Source organism: Populus nigra, chromosome 10, assembly GCF_951802175.1.
Source record: "Populus nigra chromosome 10, ddPopNigr1.1, whole genome shotgun sequence".
Classification (NCBI taxonomy): Eukaryota; Viridiplantae; Streptophyta; class Magnoliopsida; order Malpighiales; family Salicaceae; genus Populus; species Populus nigra.
In genome coordinates this window covers 14,020,426-14,037,926 of record NC_084861.1, presented here as the reverse complement: position 1 = coordinate 14,037,926, position 17,501 = coordinate 14,020,426, and the positions used below count along the sequence as shown (strand labels likewise).

Here is a 17,501-nt window from a genome sequence, read left to right as displayed (position 1 = left end):
GAAGTTCAAAAGGCTAATTCAGAATGAATATTTCGGGAAACACATGACTTGTTTGAGTTGTGTGGCAATACTTCGAGAGTCAAATGGATTTAGTGTAGTCCAAAGGACTCGTGGAAAAGGAAAGATTTTGAAAGGACGCGTAGAAGAAGAAGGATTTGATCTGTGTTCGAATCATAATATTCTTGTAGTCTGAAAGGTTTTCAAGAATATAAACGAATTAGGGCACGGCGTGGGTTGGTCGTAGGAGAGGGGGCTTGATCAATTGTCTACACACAGAGGGCAAGTGGGAGGTGGTGGGGGGTGAGCTGGCTGCCTCGTGCAGGCAAGAAATGATGGTCACGTCGTGGGAAGAGGTGAGAGATGGAGACATTGTGATGCAATTTCAATGTTACCGGGCAACAGAAACACTATCCAGCAGACAATTACCATTGGTTCTAAGTTAAGTTCTGATCATAGATGATATCTCTCAATACAAGCAACCTTTCCAAAGTTACAAGTTGACAGCGAAGAATGATTATATATTGAAATTTACCTTGTAGTTATACATGGTAATAGAAATTAATTAATTAATTATGATTGTTCTTATTTAATTTTTTTTGTTCATCTTTCAAGAAAACTGCCATTTAGAAATTAAATTACATATATGGAAGAATTATAGGATTGTTGAGGTACTATGTGTTTCTGAAATTATAATTCTTGTTTGGTGTGATGCCAATATTACAGTGATTCCTTTAAAAATGGTGTGAAGCTACTTATTATCGATAATTCCTGTTATTTGTAACAATTAATATTCGTATTTAATAAAGTATTCTTTGTTCTTTTTTTTTTCCTCTCAAATCTGTCCACACACAGACAGACCTATATATATATATATCCTACTGAACCAAAAATCCATCAAGCTAGGAACGAAAGTTCACCACATTGGATTTCACAAAACATTGCAAGGGGACGCTGTGTTTTGTTCTGTTTTGTGTTATTTTCTTCTTTTTTTTGAGATAGAGACAGCAACAAAGCGTACTATGATATTATGACTGTGACTCTCTCATTGTAAGATTGTATTATCACTACTCACGTGCGTGTAACGTGTCACTGTATGTGTCACGTGCTACTATGTGTGCTGTGCTTCTAGGTGGCAGCGATCGAGTTCATTGATACAAAAGCGTCTGGCACTTGCAGCTGGTAGGTTTCAAGCGTTTTGTGTTTGGTAGGTGGCATATGGACAGTAGCTTTCAACAACACCTAATTATGCACAATAAAAAGGGACCATTAAAGCACAGAAATTTGAGTTTCTTAAGCATTTGCACCGCCGTGATAAATTAGCTTTGAGATGGGATTGGACTTTAACACAATAAAACGCCAATTCTATTACTTATATGATTAACTATGGAAAAATAAGAAGAAAAAAAAAAACAAGAGAATTTTCGGCAGGTGGCTTAAAATCTGAAGCAAGGCTAGCTCCAACACTGTCTCTCAGCGATGGCAGACAGAGATGCAGGAGAGAACTGGAAAGAAGCAGCATGCCATTGCACCATGCTCGACTAAAGCTGTACGAGACCCCCACATAAAACAAGTGTCAGCGGTCGAAGTTCGAGATAAAGGTTGCAAAATCAAAACCCACGAATAAAAAATGCACCCACCTTTCAGTCGAGGTTTTTAGATAAAGGTTGCAAGATCAAAGCCCCGTGGCTCAACATTACAGTCGTTCGGTATTTGAATTTTTAGACGTTCTCTTGAAATATAATTGTTAGTAATGTGTTTGTTCTGATTGGTTTATGTAGAAAATTCCTAAGAAATTTAAATAAATTTATTATTTTACTATTAACACCTTAATTCTTTAGCATCCAATAATAAACTTAATTTTATAAAATTTTAATAATCTTTTTAGCATAACAAACACAAATATCCTTCATTTTTAATATTGCTTGATTTAAAGAATCTTAAAAGACCATGTACGTACCCAACACCCCTATATGTATTTTGTATAGTTCTTCATAGCTTTAATCTTGCATTTGATTATTGTTTCAGATAAAAGAGATGGAATTAGTAAGGATAAAAATATGTTTGGCTAGAGATATAAATAAATAAAAAATAGTTTAAAAACAATTTTAAAATGAATTTTTATAATTTTAAAATATGGGTATATATATAAAAAACACGTTTTTAGAGATAATAATTAATATTTTTTATCATTAAAATATATTTGTAAAAAAATTTTAATTTTAAAATTATCTAACTAAGACATGTAAATATAAAAATAATTATTATCATAATTTTAAAATTCAAATCAAGATAAAGACTAAATCTTGAGGCAAGAGAGTAACCACATCAACCTTTGATGAGCTAGGTTAACCCAATTGTTTTTCTTAAAATGATCAAAATAATATTGTTTTGATAAAAAAATAATGTTTTTTTTTAAACAAATTATGATTTTTTGAACCATATTCTACCCCAAGTTGACCGGATCATTAGTCGACTCAAGTTTCTAATCGAGTTAAATTATGTCAATTCTTCCCCTATTTTTTTATAAACTCAATCTGGTTCAAACCTTGGTTTAGCCAAGTCTCAGATTAGCCTTCCTAAGTAAACCCATCAGGTTAGTCCAAATTTTTTAACTAAAGTTATTACCTATTATTAATTTCAACACTAAATATAAACTAAAATAAAATAATAATATCTACATTTTAAAAATATATAAATTTGATAATAACACATAAAATATAGAATAGAATTATATTTTTCTTATATTTATTTATGTATTATATATCCATCATTAACCAAACATGGTACACAAATAATTACATGTTTATCAAACATAATTTTATTTTCATTTCATTTTATCTCCATCTCCTATTATGTTTTATCTTCTCAATCCCTATTACCTTTTTTTTGGTTTCTTCGCCATGAAGGTGTCATCTTAGTTCGGGATTACAAGATGCTAAAAACACCCTATTGTTCAAGATTGTTTTTGTAGTTGGATGTAATTTATAAAATGTTTTTTAAACTTTGCTTCCTTTCAATAATATTGATGTCAAAAAAAAAAATATTTGAAAAAAAAAACATTTCAATATTTTTTTAATTAAAAGCATTTTACACCATATTATCAAACAAACAAATGCCCCCCCGGTAACGTTATTTCAATAAATCAATAATGAATTCATTCAAAATCATACTAAGAATTGTCCATAATAAAAGTCCACTCAAAATCCAGGAACCACAGGACTTCACAGGCAAAACATCAATGATGAAAAGTGACAGATCAAAGATCCCTGTTTCCAGTTTTTAGTCGCTTTAAAGTTTGGTAGTGATGCTGACTCGTTCTCGAGGTTCAGGATAGGTCCGTCAATTTGACAATTGACAAGCATATAACATGGTACCACTCTGAAAAATCAAAAGCTGACATCATCGACTAATGAGGTATGGCGTCAAATGCTCCAAGAAATCATACTTGCAATGCTCGAAAAAATATAAATTTGAGAAAACAAATTTACAGAAATTAATCTAACTATTAAAACTGCACTGATGATGAAGGCACCAGCCAAATTCAAACCACCCCCAACAAACAACCAAAAACCAAAGCCACCAAAATATATAGGGCACTTTGGTTCCAATCAGATCAACTAAAGCGAGAGATTAGATTCTACAAGTGTTGGAACTAAAAAGTTCTACCAACGTTACAACTTACAATTCACTGAATTGACCAAAGCAAAGCCAAACCCTACTCGTTGCCTGGCATGGAAGGAAGGATCATATGCTGTCCCTGCACCTGCGCAAGATGGCAAGAAGCTCATAAGAATACAGGCCACAATTGCAATTTCACCAAGCCCCCTAATCCCCTTTCACCTTAAAAGAATGGGGGGAAAGAGGGGGCGAAAAGCATCTGATTTCATTTTCCACATTGCTTATTGACACATCTATCTATGAGGAATGGAACAAGATAACAAGGAACGAACTCAACACTAAACTAGCTACACGTGTAATCAAATCCTAACTTGATCCTAATAATGCACACACATTTAAGACAGTATGAATGTATGGTGGCAAAAAGGCCATCAAAGAACTGTCATTTGTAAATGAAAGATAAAAACTACATGCATAAAAATCAATAACATGAGGTGCCTAATTTTTGTTCAACTCATTCAATATAAACTGAGCAAAAAGAGAATTTAACTACTGGTTCTTCACATGCCTCATATTTTCATTCCAATACATTGATGCACATTTTTCATGTTTTGTTCATGCTACGTATCAAAAGAAGATCTTAAAATGAAAATATCAACTGCTTTGCATTGTTCACCATCACTCTTGAAACGATCCTGGATAGATTAGAAAGGATTAATCCGTTTCAATGAGAAATACATGACCTTTAATGCAAAATCATTAGGATGCAAAGTGTGGATCTGTTTTAGAGATTTCTGAAGACCACCATTTAAGACAGACACTGACAAAGATACGATTCCGTCATCAAGCCAAATATGATCTTTCATGTAATTAAACCAGGTCTAAAAAAAACTCACAATCAACCATAAGTTATTCCAGCAAAGCTGGAGCACTGATAAACAATGCTAATATATATATAAAAGACTTATGTTTTGTCTTGTTTGTCTCTTTTTCTGGTCTTAGAAAAAATTTAACAGTAGTTTTGTAAAAAATATAGATTGAGGTAAAAAAAAAAGACACAAAAGTGTAAGACGAAGAGAGACAGACTTGAAAGTTGAAACAAGAAGAACAGAAACAAACGAGAAACACCACCAAAGAAGAAGTGAAAGAAGATTCAAGAGTGAAGACTGATGAACAACAGAGGCATTCCTTTATCTTTTTTTCTTCTGTCATCTCATCTTTTTGTTTCCTAATTTCTCTCTTCTTCACTTCTTTTCTCTCTCCATGTTATTCCTTCTCTATCTTCTGTTATACTGCAGAAATTTCTACTAAGTTATATCATATATAATATTGTACATGTAATTTTTTGTATCATAAAGGTTGAGCGCCTTGGGCATTTTCCTGGCTTGACGCTTTTTAGCGCCTTTAACCTTTGACAATGTTGGGCAAGCAGGCCCCACTTTACATATAGAAACCTTCTAGCATTAAGTTTAGAAAACAATAGGTAACGCACCCAAAAACATGGATAAAATCCATAAATTGCTTCAGATGCAGAGACACCACATAGCACTGCAAATGTGGTGATAGCCTGATAGATATATCTTATGAGACCTAAAAAACCAGGATTCCCAACAATCACGTACAGCCTGAGCCTAGTAGCAATTTATGCATGCATTCTTTCATTTTGTTAACAATCAAATGGTTGAAAATTTACTTGCTTGCAAATATATACAAGTCACTGTGATGTGGTGATTAAGTAACTCCCCAGCAATGATTGGTTTGGACCAATATATTAAAAGATATTTTTTTCTTTCTGAACCTTAACTACGCCTCTTATCAAAATGATTGTGAGTAAATACACGTGTAATTTCCTAAAGAATTTCCCCTTTCACTCAGTGAGCTTTTAGCCATCAGACATCGGTCACCCTCTTCCTTCCCTTTTCCTCTTTTAAGTATTGGTTAATTTTACACTTTCTATATCAATATGTGACTTTTTGACCAATCAACATAATTAATTTTTTGCCAAGCATTTAGTTAAATCTGTTTTTCCTATCAATCCAGGATTAAAAATATGAGGATCTTTTGGGGACAAGTGCAAACAATGCTACATATAATTTTTTTTTGTGAAGAAAGAAAAGGACTAATTATTCTTGCATAATATGCATGTTATTTATATGTGACCCCAAGACCGCAGTTTTTGAATCCAAGAGCAAAGGAAATTGCATGAGCAATTAATAAGTGGACAACCAATTCAATAAATCAAGATTTACAATTCTCTGATACTATTGATTTAAATATTTAACATTTGACTCTATATTCCATTAGGTTTAAGAATCTGTGCTTGTTTGTGCGTGTGTGTGTGGAATAGAAGAGGAGGGGGGGGGGGGTGAGAAGAGGATTACTTGTGGACTCGTATAGTTCATCGATCCTTGAAAAGCAAACTGACGTGGTAGTTCATCCAAACACAACAAGAAGACAGTATGGTGAGCTAATAAAACTTAGTAAGGTCAGAATAATCAACCTCTAAAGCATGATTACAAACTTACCTGTGCATTTTGACCAGGCAGACCTCCAACTGCATCCCGTTTAGAAGATCCATCTCCACCTCTAGCAGACCCCTTTGCATCACCCTGCCAAAGTTGCTAAAAATATAAGTCACAACTTTATAGAACTTTTTTGTTGAAAAAATATTCATTTAAAAGGTGGTTAAACTGAAAAAAAAACGATAAAAGAAATAAAAAGAAGGAAACAATGCTTCAATTAGAAAAATGTTTATTACCTCCAACTGTGACATGGCAGTGATCCAATAAAACCAATCGGTGAAAGAGAAGGAAAGAGAAGAGTCAGATGATTAGATTACAAACCAACCTATATGTAAACAAAATAAATCATAGACAAGAAAACAAACTAATTACCTCCCGGTACCTAGCCAGGTACACCTTAAGTGGCTCAATATAATCCTCAAATCCTAACGTTGCCATTGCCCACAACAAATCATCCCCATTGATCGTCTTCCTCTTCTCCTTCTGGCACTTATCACTCGCCCTAAAGAAAACAACATCCAATCACATTTCACAAAACCAGACCCTCAGTGCAAGAACCCTAATTTCCAAAGGCACAATTTCATTGCACAAACTAAAACCTCAATTCACAACTACATTAATCAGAAAACAAGAGAAAACCATTAATCCCAGGCCACCCAATCAGATAAACAAAAGCAACATCTCCAAAATACCATTGCATTTCATAAAGCAATCAATACCCCATTCTCCAAAACCACTGATAACAGTTCTACACAGAATCACACTATCTCTATGATTACGATACACAAACAAAGGCCAATCGTCAATAATCAAAACCAAAACCAATCAACTCTTTCACTTACTCGCTGGTAACAAAGCTAATGAACTCAGATACACATTCCTGAACAGTATCCTTAGCATCCTTAGCAATTTTTCCATTAGCCGGCAACGCCTTCTTCATGATCCTACTTATATTAGCAATAGGCAGGTATCTATCCTGCTCTCTCACCCCTGACCGCGGGCTCTGCTCACCACCACTCTCGTGGCTCCCCGCCGCCGGACTGGTCGGATTATCGGCCATCTTACTAAAAAATCTAAACATTGATTACAAAAGAAAACACACCTCGTTATTTCAAAATTCAAAGCAATTATAAACTAATCACAAACATAAAAAAATTATCTCCTAATCAAACCCTAGATTACACGTATAATAAATTCAAACACCACACAACACGTTTCTATACGTATACACGCACGAATACGAACATGAATAGGTATAGGAGACAGAAAAGTATATAAGAGAGTGGAATTGAAGGAAATCGAAACCCTATGAGAGGTGGGTTTTAGAGAGGGAGTGGAGGTTGTTAGTTATTACCTGGAGAGAGAGGGGGGGAGGGAGGGGGGGAAGCGGTTTTGTATTTGGCGCGAGAGTTGGAAGGGGGGGGAGAAACAGAAAGAGAGAAATTTTTTTAGATCTGACGATGGAGAAGAGAGAAGAAGGGGGAGGGATGAAGGAGATAGCAGTTTGTGATTTGCCGAGTTTTATTTTGATTTTCTTTGATTGGTTTGGCTTTATGTTTATCTACACCGTTGGTTCTACGTTTGTTTGGCTGCCCAGTTTTAAGTTTTGCGGGTCCCCTTGTCCTGGTCCACACGAAGTCACAACTCACACGTTTCTTTTATTCCTCTCATTTTTTAACCCTTTTTTTATTTATTTATTTTAACTTGTTAAGTTTAACAGTTAGATAATCTTCGACGCATTTTGAGTTAATTATTTATTAAAATATTTTTTATTTAAAAATATATTAAAATAATCTTTTATATTTTAAAAATTATCTTTTAAAACAAACAATTTAAAAATAAAAAAACATTTTTTAATAAAAAGGATAAACCACCTAGCTAAACACATCCTTTTATCGTGTGCTAAAACAAAGGTTTTTTTTTATCAAACTAATTGTGTGACTCGTGTTTTTTCATGAGTTGTATAATTTTTTTAACAAAAAATAAAAATAAAAAAATAAAATTTTTAATTTTTTTAAATTTAAATGTAAATCAAAAGACCTATGAGAACTATTTGTATCAGTAAATATATAAAAAAAAATGTTAACACGTTTATTCAACATGTTTAGCTGCAAGTCGAATATTTTTTTTTTCAACGCAAAAGAATTATTGTATAGGTATTTTTAATATATTTTTTTACATCAAATAAAAATATAACTGTAAATTACAAAGTCAATACTTATATATAATAAAAATCACATGCATTAAAATATATATATATATATAAGATCTCAAACTAATTTTTGACATAGCTAAAAAATAAAATAATAAAATAATAATACAATAAAACATTATTTTCTTAGTCCGCGTGGAATAAATTTTTAAAAACAAAAAGTGAAAAGGAAAAAATATTAAAAAACAAATTACAAAGAAATAAAAAAACAAAAATAATTGTATAAATTGGCTAAGTATAAAAATAATAATATTTTTTAAAAAATATAAAATATTAAAATCATGAATTTGACTAGAAGGTTATAATTTTTTAAAAGACAAACTAGTATAGGCTGCTCCGACGTGATTTTTGACACATAATTTGACATGTATTTTTGTGGAGTTTAAGGATTTGGAGAGAAATCGTGGGTTCGAAGGTAAGAGGATTTTGACGGAATTTGGAAGCCGTTGCAAGTGTCGGACACAGAATAAGAGAAATGCCGTGTTGTCATGTGTCCGTGTGGTGGTGTAAGAGCCTGAATTGGATTCGAGAAAGGTGTGGATGGGAAGTGTGTCCGGAGGGCGGAAAACGATGCCGTTGACGTAGAGCAATCTCGGGCTTGTCATTCTTGTTTCTTAGAAGTTTTTGAAAATCTCAATTTTGGTTGGAATAAATGCCAAATATAAATATTATCTAATAATTCTGATTTTGTAATTCAACCTTACTTTAGTTGTGGGAAATTCTATGGTGATGGAAGAGTGATCAGTAATATCTTATTTGATTATTTTCTGAAGTTTAGAAAAATAAAATGTACGATCTATAAAAATAATAAAAATATCTTCACTTTAAAATATAAATTTAGATGATAACTAATAAAATGTAACTAGTTATTTTTTAAATACTATAAAAATTATCATTAATTAGTTGTGAAGTACTAATAATTATTCTTTAAAAAACTACATTAGTGATGTGGTTATAACAAATTTTATTCATACTATCATTTTGTTATTTTAATAAACAAATTAGGAAATTGTCTTTCATGATGGATAGATTTTATTATTTTTATAATATTGTAACTACAGGATAAAAAATAATTTTTAATTAATAATCTTTTCACAAGACAGATAAAGATAAACATAAGAGAAAAAATAAAATATATATTTTTTAATAAAATTAAAAAGATAGAATTTTTATAATTTAATTTTTGATGAAATGATTTTCTTTTTTTATCCATTTAATTCTATCCGATATTGTAAATATACAGTAGTTACAAACTGAACAGCACATATAATTTTTTTAGCCAAGATTAGTGAACGAGTTTAAGTTTAAAAGGGAAAATAAAGAGAATTTATTTATACATGCAAATGAAAGAAAAATAAAATAAAATAAAATAAAATTTGGTCCTCATTGCATTGCATTGATGTATGTGAGATTGGAATTTTGATACACCGCACCCTACAAATCTCCAACCAAGAATATCCATTTTGGACGTTTGCCATTCAAACCCAAAACGGAAGCTAAAACAAACATACCATTTCTGCAACAACAATGGCAACTCTCCAAAAACATTCCCCTTCATTCTCTAGAGTCACAACTCAAATCCAACAACTGTATTCTTGCATCTCTATAAGAATACACACAGACACCACTGTTGATTTCCCCATTTTGTCTCTCATTTCTGAGAACCAAATCACAGTTAAACAACCATGGAATCCTCGGCGGTGCCCTCTTCTCCCTCTGTTTTGAATTCCATGGTGACCCCAGAAGAGTTCAAGATTTTTCACACCATTGACAGAACCCTCTATACTAGACTTATTGTCAATCTTGATCGCGACCCCGCAGAGTCCATGCAAGTTATGGCCTTATGGATTTGGCTTGAAAAGGAGGCACGTGATAATTTAGTGGACAAAATGTTGTCATTGCCTGATGCCGTAATCAATTCTCTAGCAGATGAGGCTGTTCTTTGCTTGAATTGCATAAAGACCGACCGGTTCCACTTCTCTCCAGAAAGTATGAACGATGAGGTTCCTTTGACCCAACAGTTGACAAAAACTGGCCTCTCCCTTCGTTTTTTCCATGACAATCGACTTGGTATTCTTCGCGCGCTCACAAAGATCATCGACGAAGTTTGCGCAAGAGCTTTCGAAGATATTTCGCGACAAGTCATCGAAAAAAAGGCTGCTGGAAAAGGAAATAATATTGTTGCTGAAAATGTTAGTGGTCAAGAAGGGAACCCTTTGAATTATTATGGTCCAGCGATTAATCCTGTGCTGTGTTATAATTCTGCTGCTGCTGGTGTTTATGGTCTGGGGATCAGTACTCCCCACTTCATGGCGCCTAATATTGGAATTTTGCCTGCTTATGATCCTTACGATCTTTCAGTTCAGAGGCAGATTACGAGTACTGAAAATATTGCTGGAGCACTGAATCGTATAAAGATTAGTAATGGTGATCACCAGGGAGAGAAGGACGTGTATTCTGATAATAGGACTATTTTCTTGACGTTCTCTAAAGGGTACCCTATTTCAGAAGATGAAATCAGAGACTTTTTCACCAAGTAATTAATCTCTCTATCGATCTCTCTTACATGTCTAAATTTCTTATGTTATAATATAAAATTTTGAGAATGCAAATTAATTCTTAAACTTATCACATTTTCTAATTAAAAAAGGTTTGACTAATTATTATCATTTAATTTCTGGTCATAGGAAGCATGGAGATTGCATTGAGGCAATTTATATGCAAGAAGTCTCGGCAGAGGAGCAGCCACTGTATGCACGCCTTGTTGTAACCTCTGCTGCCGTCATTCACAGCGTTCTTCAGGGACACAGCAAGGCAAAGTTCACCATTAATGGAAAACATGTTTGGGCCAGGAAATATGTCCCCAAGAATCCTAAGTCGTCGTCTCCACCAAAGTCACCAACATCACCACAGCCGACCTCACCCGCCGCTGAACCATCATGCGTGAACTGAGTTTGATTATCATTTTCGTGTTTCGAGATAAAAATTTGGATTTATATTTAAATTGAGTTTGACAATATTAAAATATTTATATTCTATTTATTATTTATCAAATAAAATAATTATTAAATTAATACAAACTATTGTTATAAAATAGCTTATGAAATAAATAAATAAATAAAATTTTATCTCATGTTAAAAAGATAAAAGATGTTGAGAGAAAAATTTAGGGGAAAGCTCTATATAGATTGAAATAAACACCTAAGCAATGACATGATAGATTTGATTCTTTAATTTTAGAATATGGTTTTAAACATAATAGAGTTTATAAATGTATTTATTCTAAATTTATATATGATTTTGATGTGATAATATGTCTTTATATAGATGACATGATATTAATGATACGAAGAAATATCTAATTTCAAAATTCAAAATAAAAAACTTAATAGGATTAAGTTGACGGAAAATATTGGTAGATCAATTGCTCAAATTAAATATGCTAGTGCAATTGGTAGCTTAACGTATATCATGCATTGCACAAGATTAGATATTGCTTCCACAATGTGCAAATTATCTAAATACACAAGTGATGAGGTATCGATTATTTACAGTAATACTTGGTTACTTAAAAAGGATTATGAATTTTGAATTATTTATAATAATTTTCAAGCTGTACTTGAAGGTTATATTGATGTTAATTGAATTACTAGTACAAGTGATAATAAGTCAATTTCTATACGAGTATTTATTTTAGGAGGTGATGTCATTTCTCGGGTTTCAAAAAAACAAACATGTAACTCGTTCTACAATGAATTTTGATTTATAGCTCTTGTAGCTGTGAGTAAGGAAATGAAATTGTTGAAAAATATTATATTAGATATTAAGTTGTGATCACAATCGATGTCATCTATCTATTTATGTTATGATAGTCAAACAACTATGCATGAGGTATTTAATAAAATTCATAATGGAAAATCTAGACATGTCAATCTAAAACATTAATATATAAAGCAATTAATTTATGATGCGATAATTATCATTATGTATGTCAGATCTTGTAATAATTTAGCAAATTTTTCACTAAAAATCTCTCAAGAGATTTAGTTACAAGTATTCATACATAACACTTTTAGCCAAGTTATTCAATTAATTTGTTTGAAGAGTTGTCTTTTAAATTTTACAAATATATTGATTAAAGAGATGTTTCTTTAAACTATATATATATTTTAGCTCAAAAAAGTATTATTTTTCTTATAAATTAATATTAGTTTGATATTGAATCAATTAAAAATAATCTTATTCTTTCCCTATTTTTTCTTGATAAACTTTATATTTATGTTTATGATAAATAAAAAAAATAATTAAGAAACTTATAGAAATTATTGTATATAAGTTTAAAGCCTTGTTATATTCTAAAAATATATTACTTTAATCATTTGACAAAAACATATTTAAAGTAATTAATATCTTATAATAATCTTTACGTCTTAAAGTTTATTTACTATACCCACCTACCTACGTAACATCTATTCGAGTCATTTCAAAGATCATATTCACTTCCAAGTCTGAAAAAGACCCACGTATCCCGCTAGCAAGGCAATAATAAAACTGAGACCAACAATTTAATGGACCAACCCCTCTTGTAATTTAACCTTTGCCGAAATATAGCGCTGGGAGAGTAAAAGATATGCACGCAAGAGCCCATTTTCTTCACAGGTTACAAGCACCATTGCATTCTTCATGGGCTAAAGCCCACTTAATGGCTGTTAGGCTAAAGCATTGGTCTTTATTCTGCTGCACGTGTGAAGCCTAAATTCAATTAACAAGCTTAGGCCTATTAGAAAGCAACGTCACAATTCAAACATTACAGACAAGACCAGCCCATTTAAATCAGAGCAGCCCACTAAGCAGAAGCCTCACTCTCATGATTCTCAGTGTTCTGGTACTTGAAAAACTTGGTACATAACAGGTAGTACCCAAAGTTCACGAACGCTATCGCCGTCAACAACCAAAATACATAATCTAATCTCCCGTCGTTGATGTTATCAGGCAACCATCCTGTAGACCGGCGTACCAAATCGATTATTGCTGTGCTTAGGTAATATCCAATCGCAATTAACAGTGATATCATAGCAGTAGAAGTGCTTCTTAGCGACGTGGGAAATTCTTGGTAATACAAGGCAACTTGTCCTGGAAAATGAAAAGCTTCACCAACGCCGATCACGAGTAACGGGACCACAAGCCAGAGACCTGACATCGGCACGACTGAGCCGGGTGGTTGACCGTTAAGGTGATGGGTTCGAACCACACGAAGCCTCCTTGTCTCCACCAAGGCAGATCCCACCATGGCGAATATGTTAATGACATGGCCAATACCTATTTGTTGGAGGGGTTTCAGTGATCTTCGAGTCAAATTTTTCCACATTGGGAGCAAGAAACGATCAATGATGGAAATTGAGAGTGCTGTGGCTAAAATGCTAAATACCAGGAATGACCCAGCTGGGATTTTGAAGTGCGGCCCAAGGTGCCTGTCCATGGTTAGGGCTTGGAGGACTGCTAGGCTGTTAATAATAGCTATAGTAGTACTCAATAAGATACCGCTAGACCACAGTGGCATGATTTTGATCAGGGTCTTGAGATCCTCAACTTCCTCCACTGTACATAGCCACCAAGAACTTGAATAGGAGCCGTCTGATTTTCGGTCATCTTCATATCTTAGTGCTGCCCAATTGAAGAATCTGCGTGGAAATTATTGTCGTCTACTCAGTTTTTTTCATGAAGAAAGTTAGTGGAAAGTCAGTGGCTCTCACATTTTATTTAGACTTTTACACATTTTATTGGCTGATAGAATAGCTTGCTTACAGGGAGGGTAGGTAAAGAGTCAATGTTGTCCTCCTACACCATTGCTAAATTAATTGGAGAAGAATCTCTAAAGTTAATGTACAGAATATTTCTTTGGATTTTGCACATACCGACATACGATACAAGTTAACTATTGAGCATCATCATGAAGAACATTTGAAGTGGTGAATCATTCTTCTCCAATTTAACTGGCTGAATAAATAATATATTTTTTTTTTGTTAAAAAGAAACTGCATTTTTTTACTTCATTATTACCACTATTATTTTAACAACTAATCCCTCGCTGAAAGCCATGAAAGCAAAGTGAAGCACCGAACCACTACTATTTAAATTTATTTAATTAATTAACTGTATTCCATGACAATACTGTACAGTGGAGCTAGCGTACCTGAGACTTTCAGTTGGACTGCTAATCGCCTTTGTGTTGTCTCCGTGAAAATAACCCTGGCTTTGAAAAGTTTCCAGTTTCCTTCTTTTTCTAATAGCTGCAACCAAAACACGAGCAATGCCTACAAAGGGACTTCCCTTGGGCTTGGTATGGCAATAAAACCTTTTTCCCAACAAAAACACGGCTAATCCAATGGCATTAGCAACAACACCAATGCCAAACCCTAATCCCCAGCTCACACTATCCTGAACGTAGATGATAGCCGTCAAGCTTATGGCACTGGCGAGGTACAGGGTGAAGAAATACCAACTAAAGAAAGTTCCTTGCTCATTTGGCTTATTGAATTGGTCTGCTCCCATAGCCGATAACGTGAAGCGTGTGCCTCCTACTCCTAAGGAAGCTAATGCTAGCGCCAAGTAGAGTACTGCATATTGAAGCTTTGATGGGGCTTCGCAAGCAAGTGAACCAATCACACATGTTGGGGGTCTCAAGGAATGGATTGTAGATGCTAGAGTTAGCATGATCAAGCCCTGCAGAAAGTTGCGTTAAAAATCATAAAATGATCAGGGACAAAATTTACAGTTAAGGAAAAATTTATAAACACCCATATAAAGATTTAAAAAGAGAAAAACAAGGGAGAAAACACAGTAAAAAAAACTCATTATGCATGCAGACTTGCAAAGAACAGAGACTCACCAGTAAAGAAACAAAGGCGAAAACACTAACGACATAGAAGGAGCTGAAGAAAGAGTCAGCAATGACAGCCCCAGCAACGGGAAAGAGACTGTAGCAACCAATTACAATATTATTGATTTGAGTAGCATTAATGCTCTTTATGTTCATTACAGTTACCAAAAATACTATCAAATTCGCTGACCCCCCTCCGGCTGCTAGTGTAAGACCCATCACAGCTCCTGTGTACACATGCTAAAAAATTAGAAATATTGCAATATCAGTAAATATAACGTTTAAACAGCATAATTAAATTTAACTAAGAACAAGAGTTGGGAAAAATACTTAACCAAAAAGAGATTAAAGAAAGGAAAGATTCACCTATAATGAAAGGGAAGGTAGTCCATCCTCCTCGTTTGCTGTGCTTCATTGATGGTGCTTGGTCACTTGGAATGGAGGTGGTTTGCAAGGATTCCATTCTCTTTTTTTCTCAAGGCAGTCTCGGAACAGGGCTATAGTTATGCTAGTGAGTGTTTATGCTGTGCTGTGCTGTTGGTGGCACGACATCTACTTGGTTTTATACTGGCGTGAAGCTCACAATTATGACCAAAATAAATATTGAAATTGACAATTATTTGTCAAATTATAATTTAATTATTTTAAAGGTTTAATTAAAGCAACCCTGCCCCTCCCCCTCCTCTATCATTCATATTAAATCACAAGTGGCGTTAAACAATATCTGAGTGGTTGGGATATCAATATCTCGAAAGAGTAATGAATTAAGCACTTCTCTCCCTCTCTTTTTTTCTAATTAAGAAGGTAATTTTTCTGTAATTAATATAATTTCGATTTATTGGAAGTACTTTGTACGTAAGACAGATTGATAATTAATGTTTACACTTACTAAGTGATGATGAGGATAATACATAAAGTAGATTATTATTTTTAAGTCAAAACTACTACCCCACTTATTTAATGCATAAATATTGACAATAAATACAGGCTACAACAAATATAGACTGAAGAAAAGGTACTGCCCTACTCATATAACAATGCACAAATCAAAACAAAAGATATACAGACTGAAGGAATAATAATGCACAAACCAAAACAAAAGAAAAATTAATTTAGTTTCTTTGTTGATGTTAATGCGAGGATTAATCGATTGATTCCACTTATATCAAGAGTGGAGTTTGCCTACCCGAGACTTTCAGTTGGAAAGCCAACTGCTTCAATAGGATCTCCACTTCCATGATAATAATTCTGGACTTCCCTTCGGCTTGACATGCCGATAAAACTGTTTTCCCAGAAAAAAAACACAGCTAAGCCAATAGCATTTGCAGTGACACAAATGCCAAATCCCAAACCCCAGCTAACACTGTCCTGAATATAGACGATGACGGTGGAGCTGGCTAATGGTAATAGAGCAACGTACAAGGTGAGAAAATACCAACTGAAGAAAGTTACTTGATTATTTGGCTTATCAAATTGATCGGCTCCCATTGTTGCAGTTGTCAATCGTGTGCCTCCAAGTCCTAGAGAAGCTAGTGCTAATGCCACACAGAGCACAGCATTTTGACGGGGTTTCACAAGCATATGAACCGATCACACATGGTGGTGTCTCAAGGAATGGATTGAAGATGCAAGGGTTAACATGATGCCACCCTGAAAAATTTAGTAAGATTATTGAGTGGCATCTTTAACTTATAGAATTAATTAACAGGAATCTATAATTTCTTTTTATTGGTTAATCAGATCATTATGTAATCTAGCAGATAATTAAGGGGTTGTTCAACGTCGTTAACGTTGGTCAATTAAAAACTTATTTATTTTGGAATCTTATGTTAAGCAACAAAAAAAGAGAGAAGCAAGACCGACAACTTCAATCATATTCATAGTTTTTGAAAGCCACTCTTTTCATTTTGATAAGTGTTGAAAACAAATTGTCGGATTTATATACCTGGGAAATAAAAAACGCCGATTTTTATTTTGACTTTAAATTTTTGAAAACATAAAACGAAAATAGTAGCGAAGGACTCCTAAAACTCACCACTACAGAAACAAAGAAAACGGCAGTGATGACAGAGAAGGAGCTGAAAACGGAGTCTGCAATTATGGCTCCAGCATCTTATAATAATAACCAAGAGTATTTACTTGCTGCATCTTATAATAATAACCAAGAATATTTACTTTTTGTACAGCTTTTTTATATATATAATAATTGAGATATTATTGATGAAAACAGTATACAATTAAGACTATAATAAATTATAATTCAAAACAA

The 17,501-nt window shown here is 33.5% G+C and overlaps 3 protein-coding genes across 3 annotated transcripts; 1 reads left to right on the top strand and 2 right to left on the bottom strand.

Moving 5' to 3' along the window:
• Positions 1 to 3,483: 3,483 nt before the first annotated feature.
• LOC133704054 (nuclear transcription factor Y subunit B-1-like) lies at positions 3,484 to 7,684 on the bottom strand. Its single transcript, XM_062128790.1, has 7 exons — positions 7,495 to 7,684; positions 6,983 to 7,213; positions 6,513 to 6,642; positions 6,377 to 6,382; positions 6,144 to 6,227; positions 6,000 to 6,038; positions 3,484 to 3,763 (listed from the first exon to the last, which is right to left on the bottom strand). The coding sequence occupies exons 2-7, from the start codon at positions 7,198 to 7,200 to the stop codon at positions 3,716 to 3,718; spliced, it is 525 nt and encodes a 174-aa protein (XP_061984774.1). The 5' UTR covers positions 7,201 to 7,213; positions 7,495 to 7,684; the 3' UTR covers positions 3,484 to 3,715.
• A 2,353-nt stretch (positions 7,685 to 10,037) lies between these two features.
• Positions 10,038 to 11,304, top strand: LOC133705332 (uncharacterized). The gene is made up of 2 exons (XM_062130466.1): positions 10,038 to 10,888; positions 11,040 to 11,304. The coding sequence occupies exons 1-2, from the start codon at positions 10,038 to 10,040 to the stop codon at positions 11,302 to 11,304; spliced, it is 1,116 nt and encodes a 371-aa protein (XP_061986450.1).
• A 1,805-nt stretch (positions 11,305 to 13,109) lies between these two features.
• Positions 13,110 to 15,745, bottom strand: LOC133704053 (protein NRT1/ PTR FAMILY 2.7-like). Its single transcript, XM_062128788.1, has 4 exons — positions 15,599 to 15,745; positions 15,242 to 15,459; positions 14,546 to 15,075; positions 13,110 to 14,033 (listed from the first exon to the last, which is right to left on the bottom strand). Exons 1-4 carry the CDS (start codon positions 15,693 to 15,695, stop codon positions 13,199 to 13,201), a joined length of 1,680 nt encoding a protein of 559 aa, XP_061984772.1. The 5' UTR covers positions 15,696 to 15,745; the 3' UTR covers positions 13,110 to 13,198.
• Between the last annotated feature and the right edge of the window lie 1,756 nt (positions 15,746 to 17,501).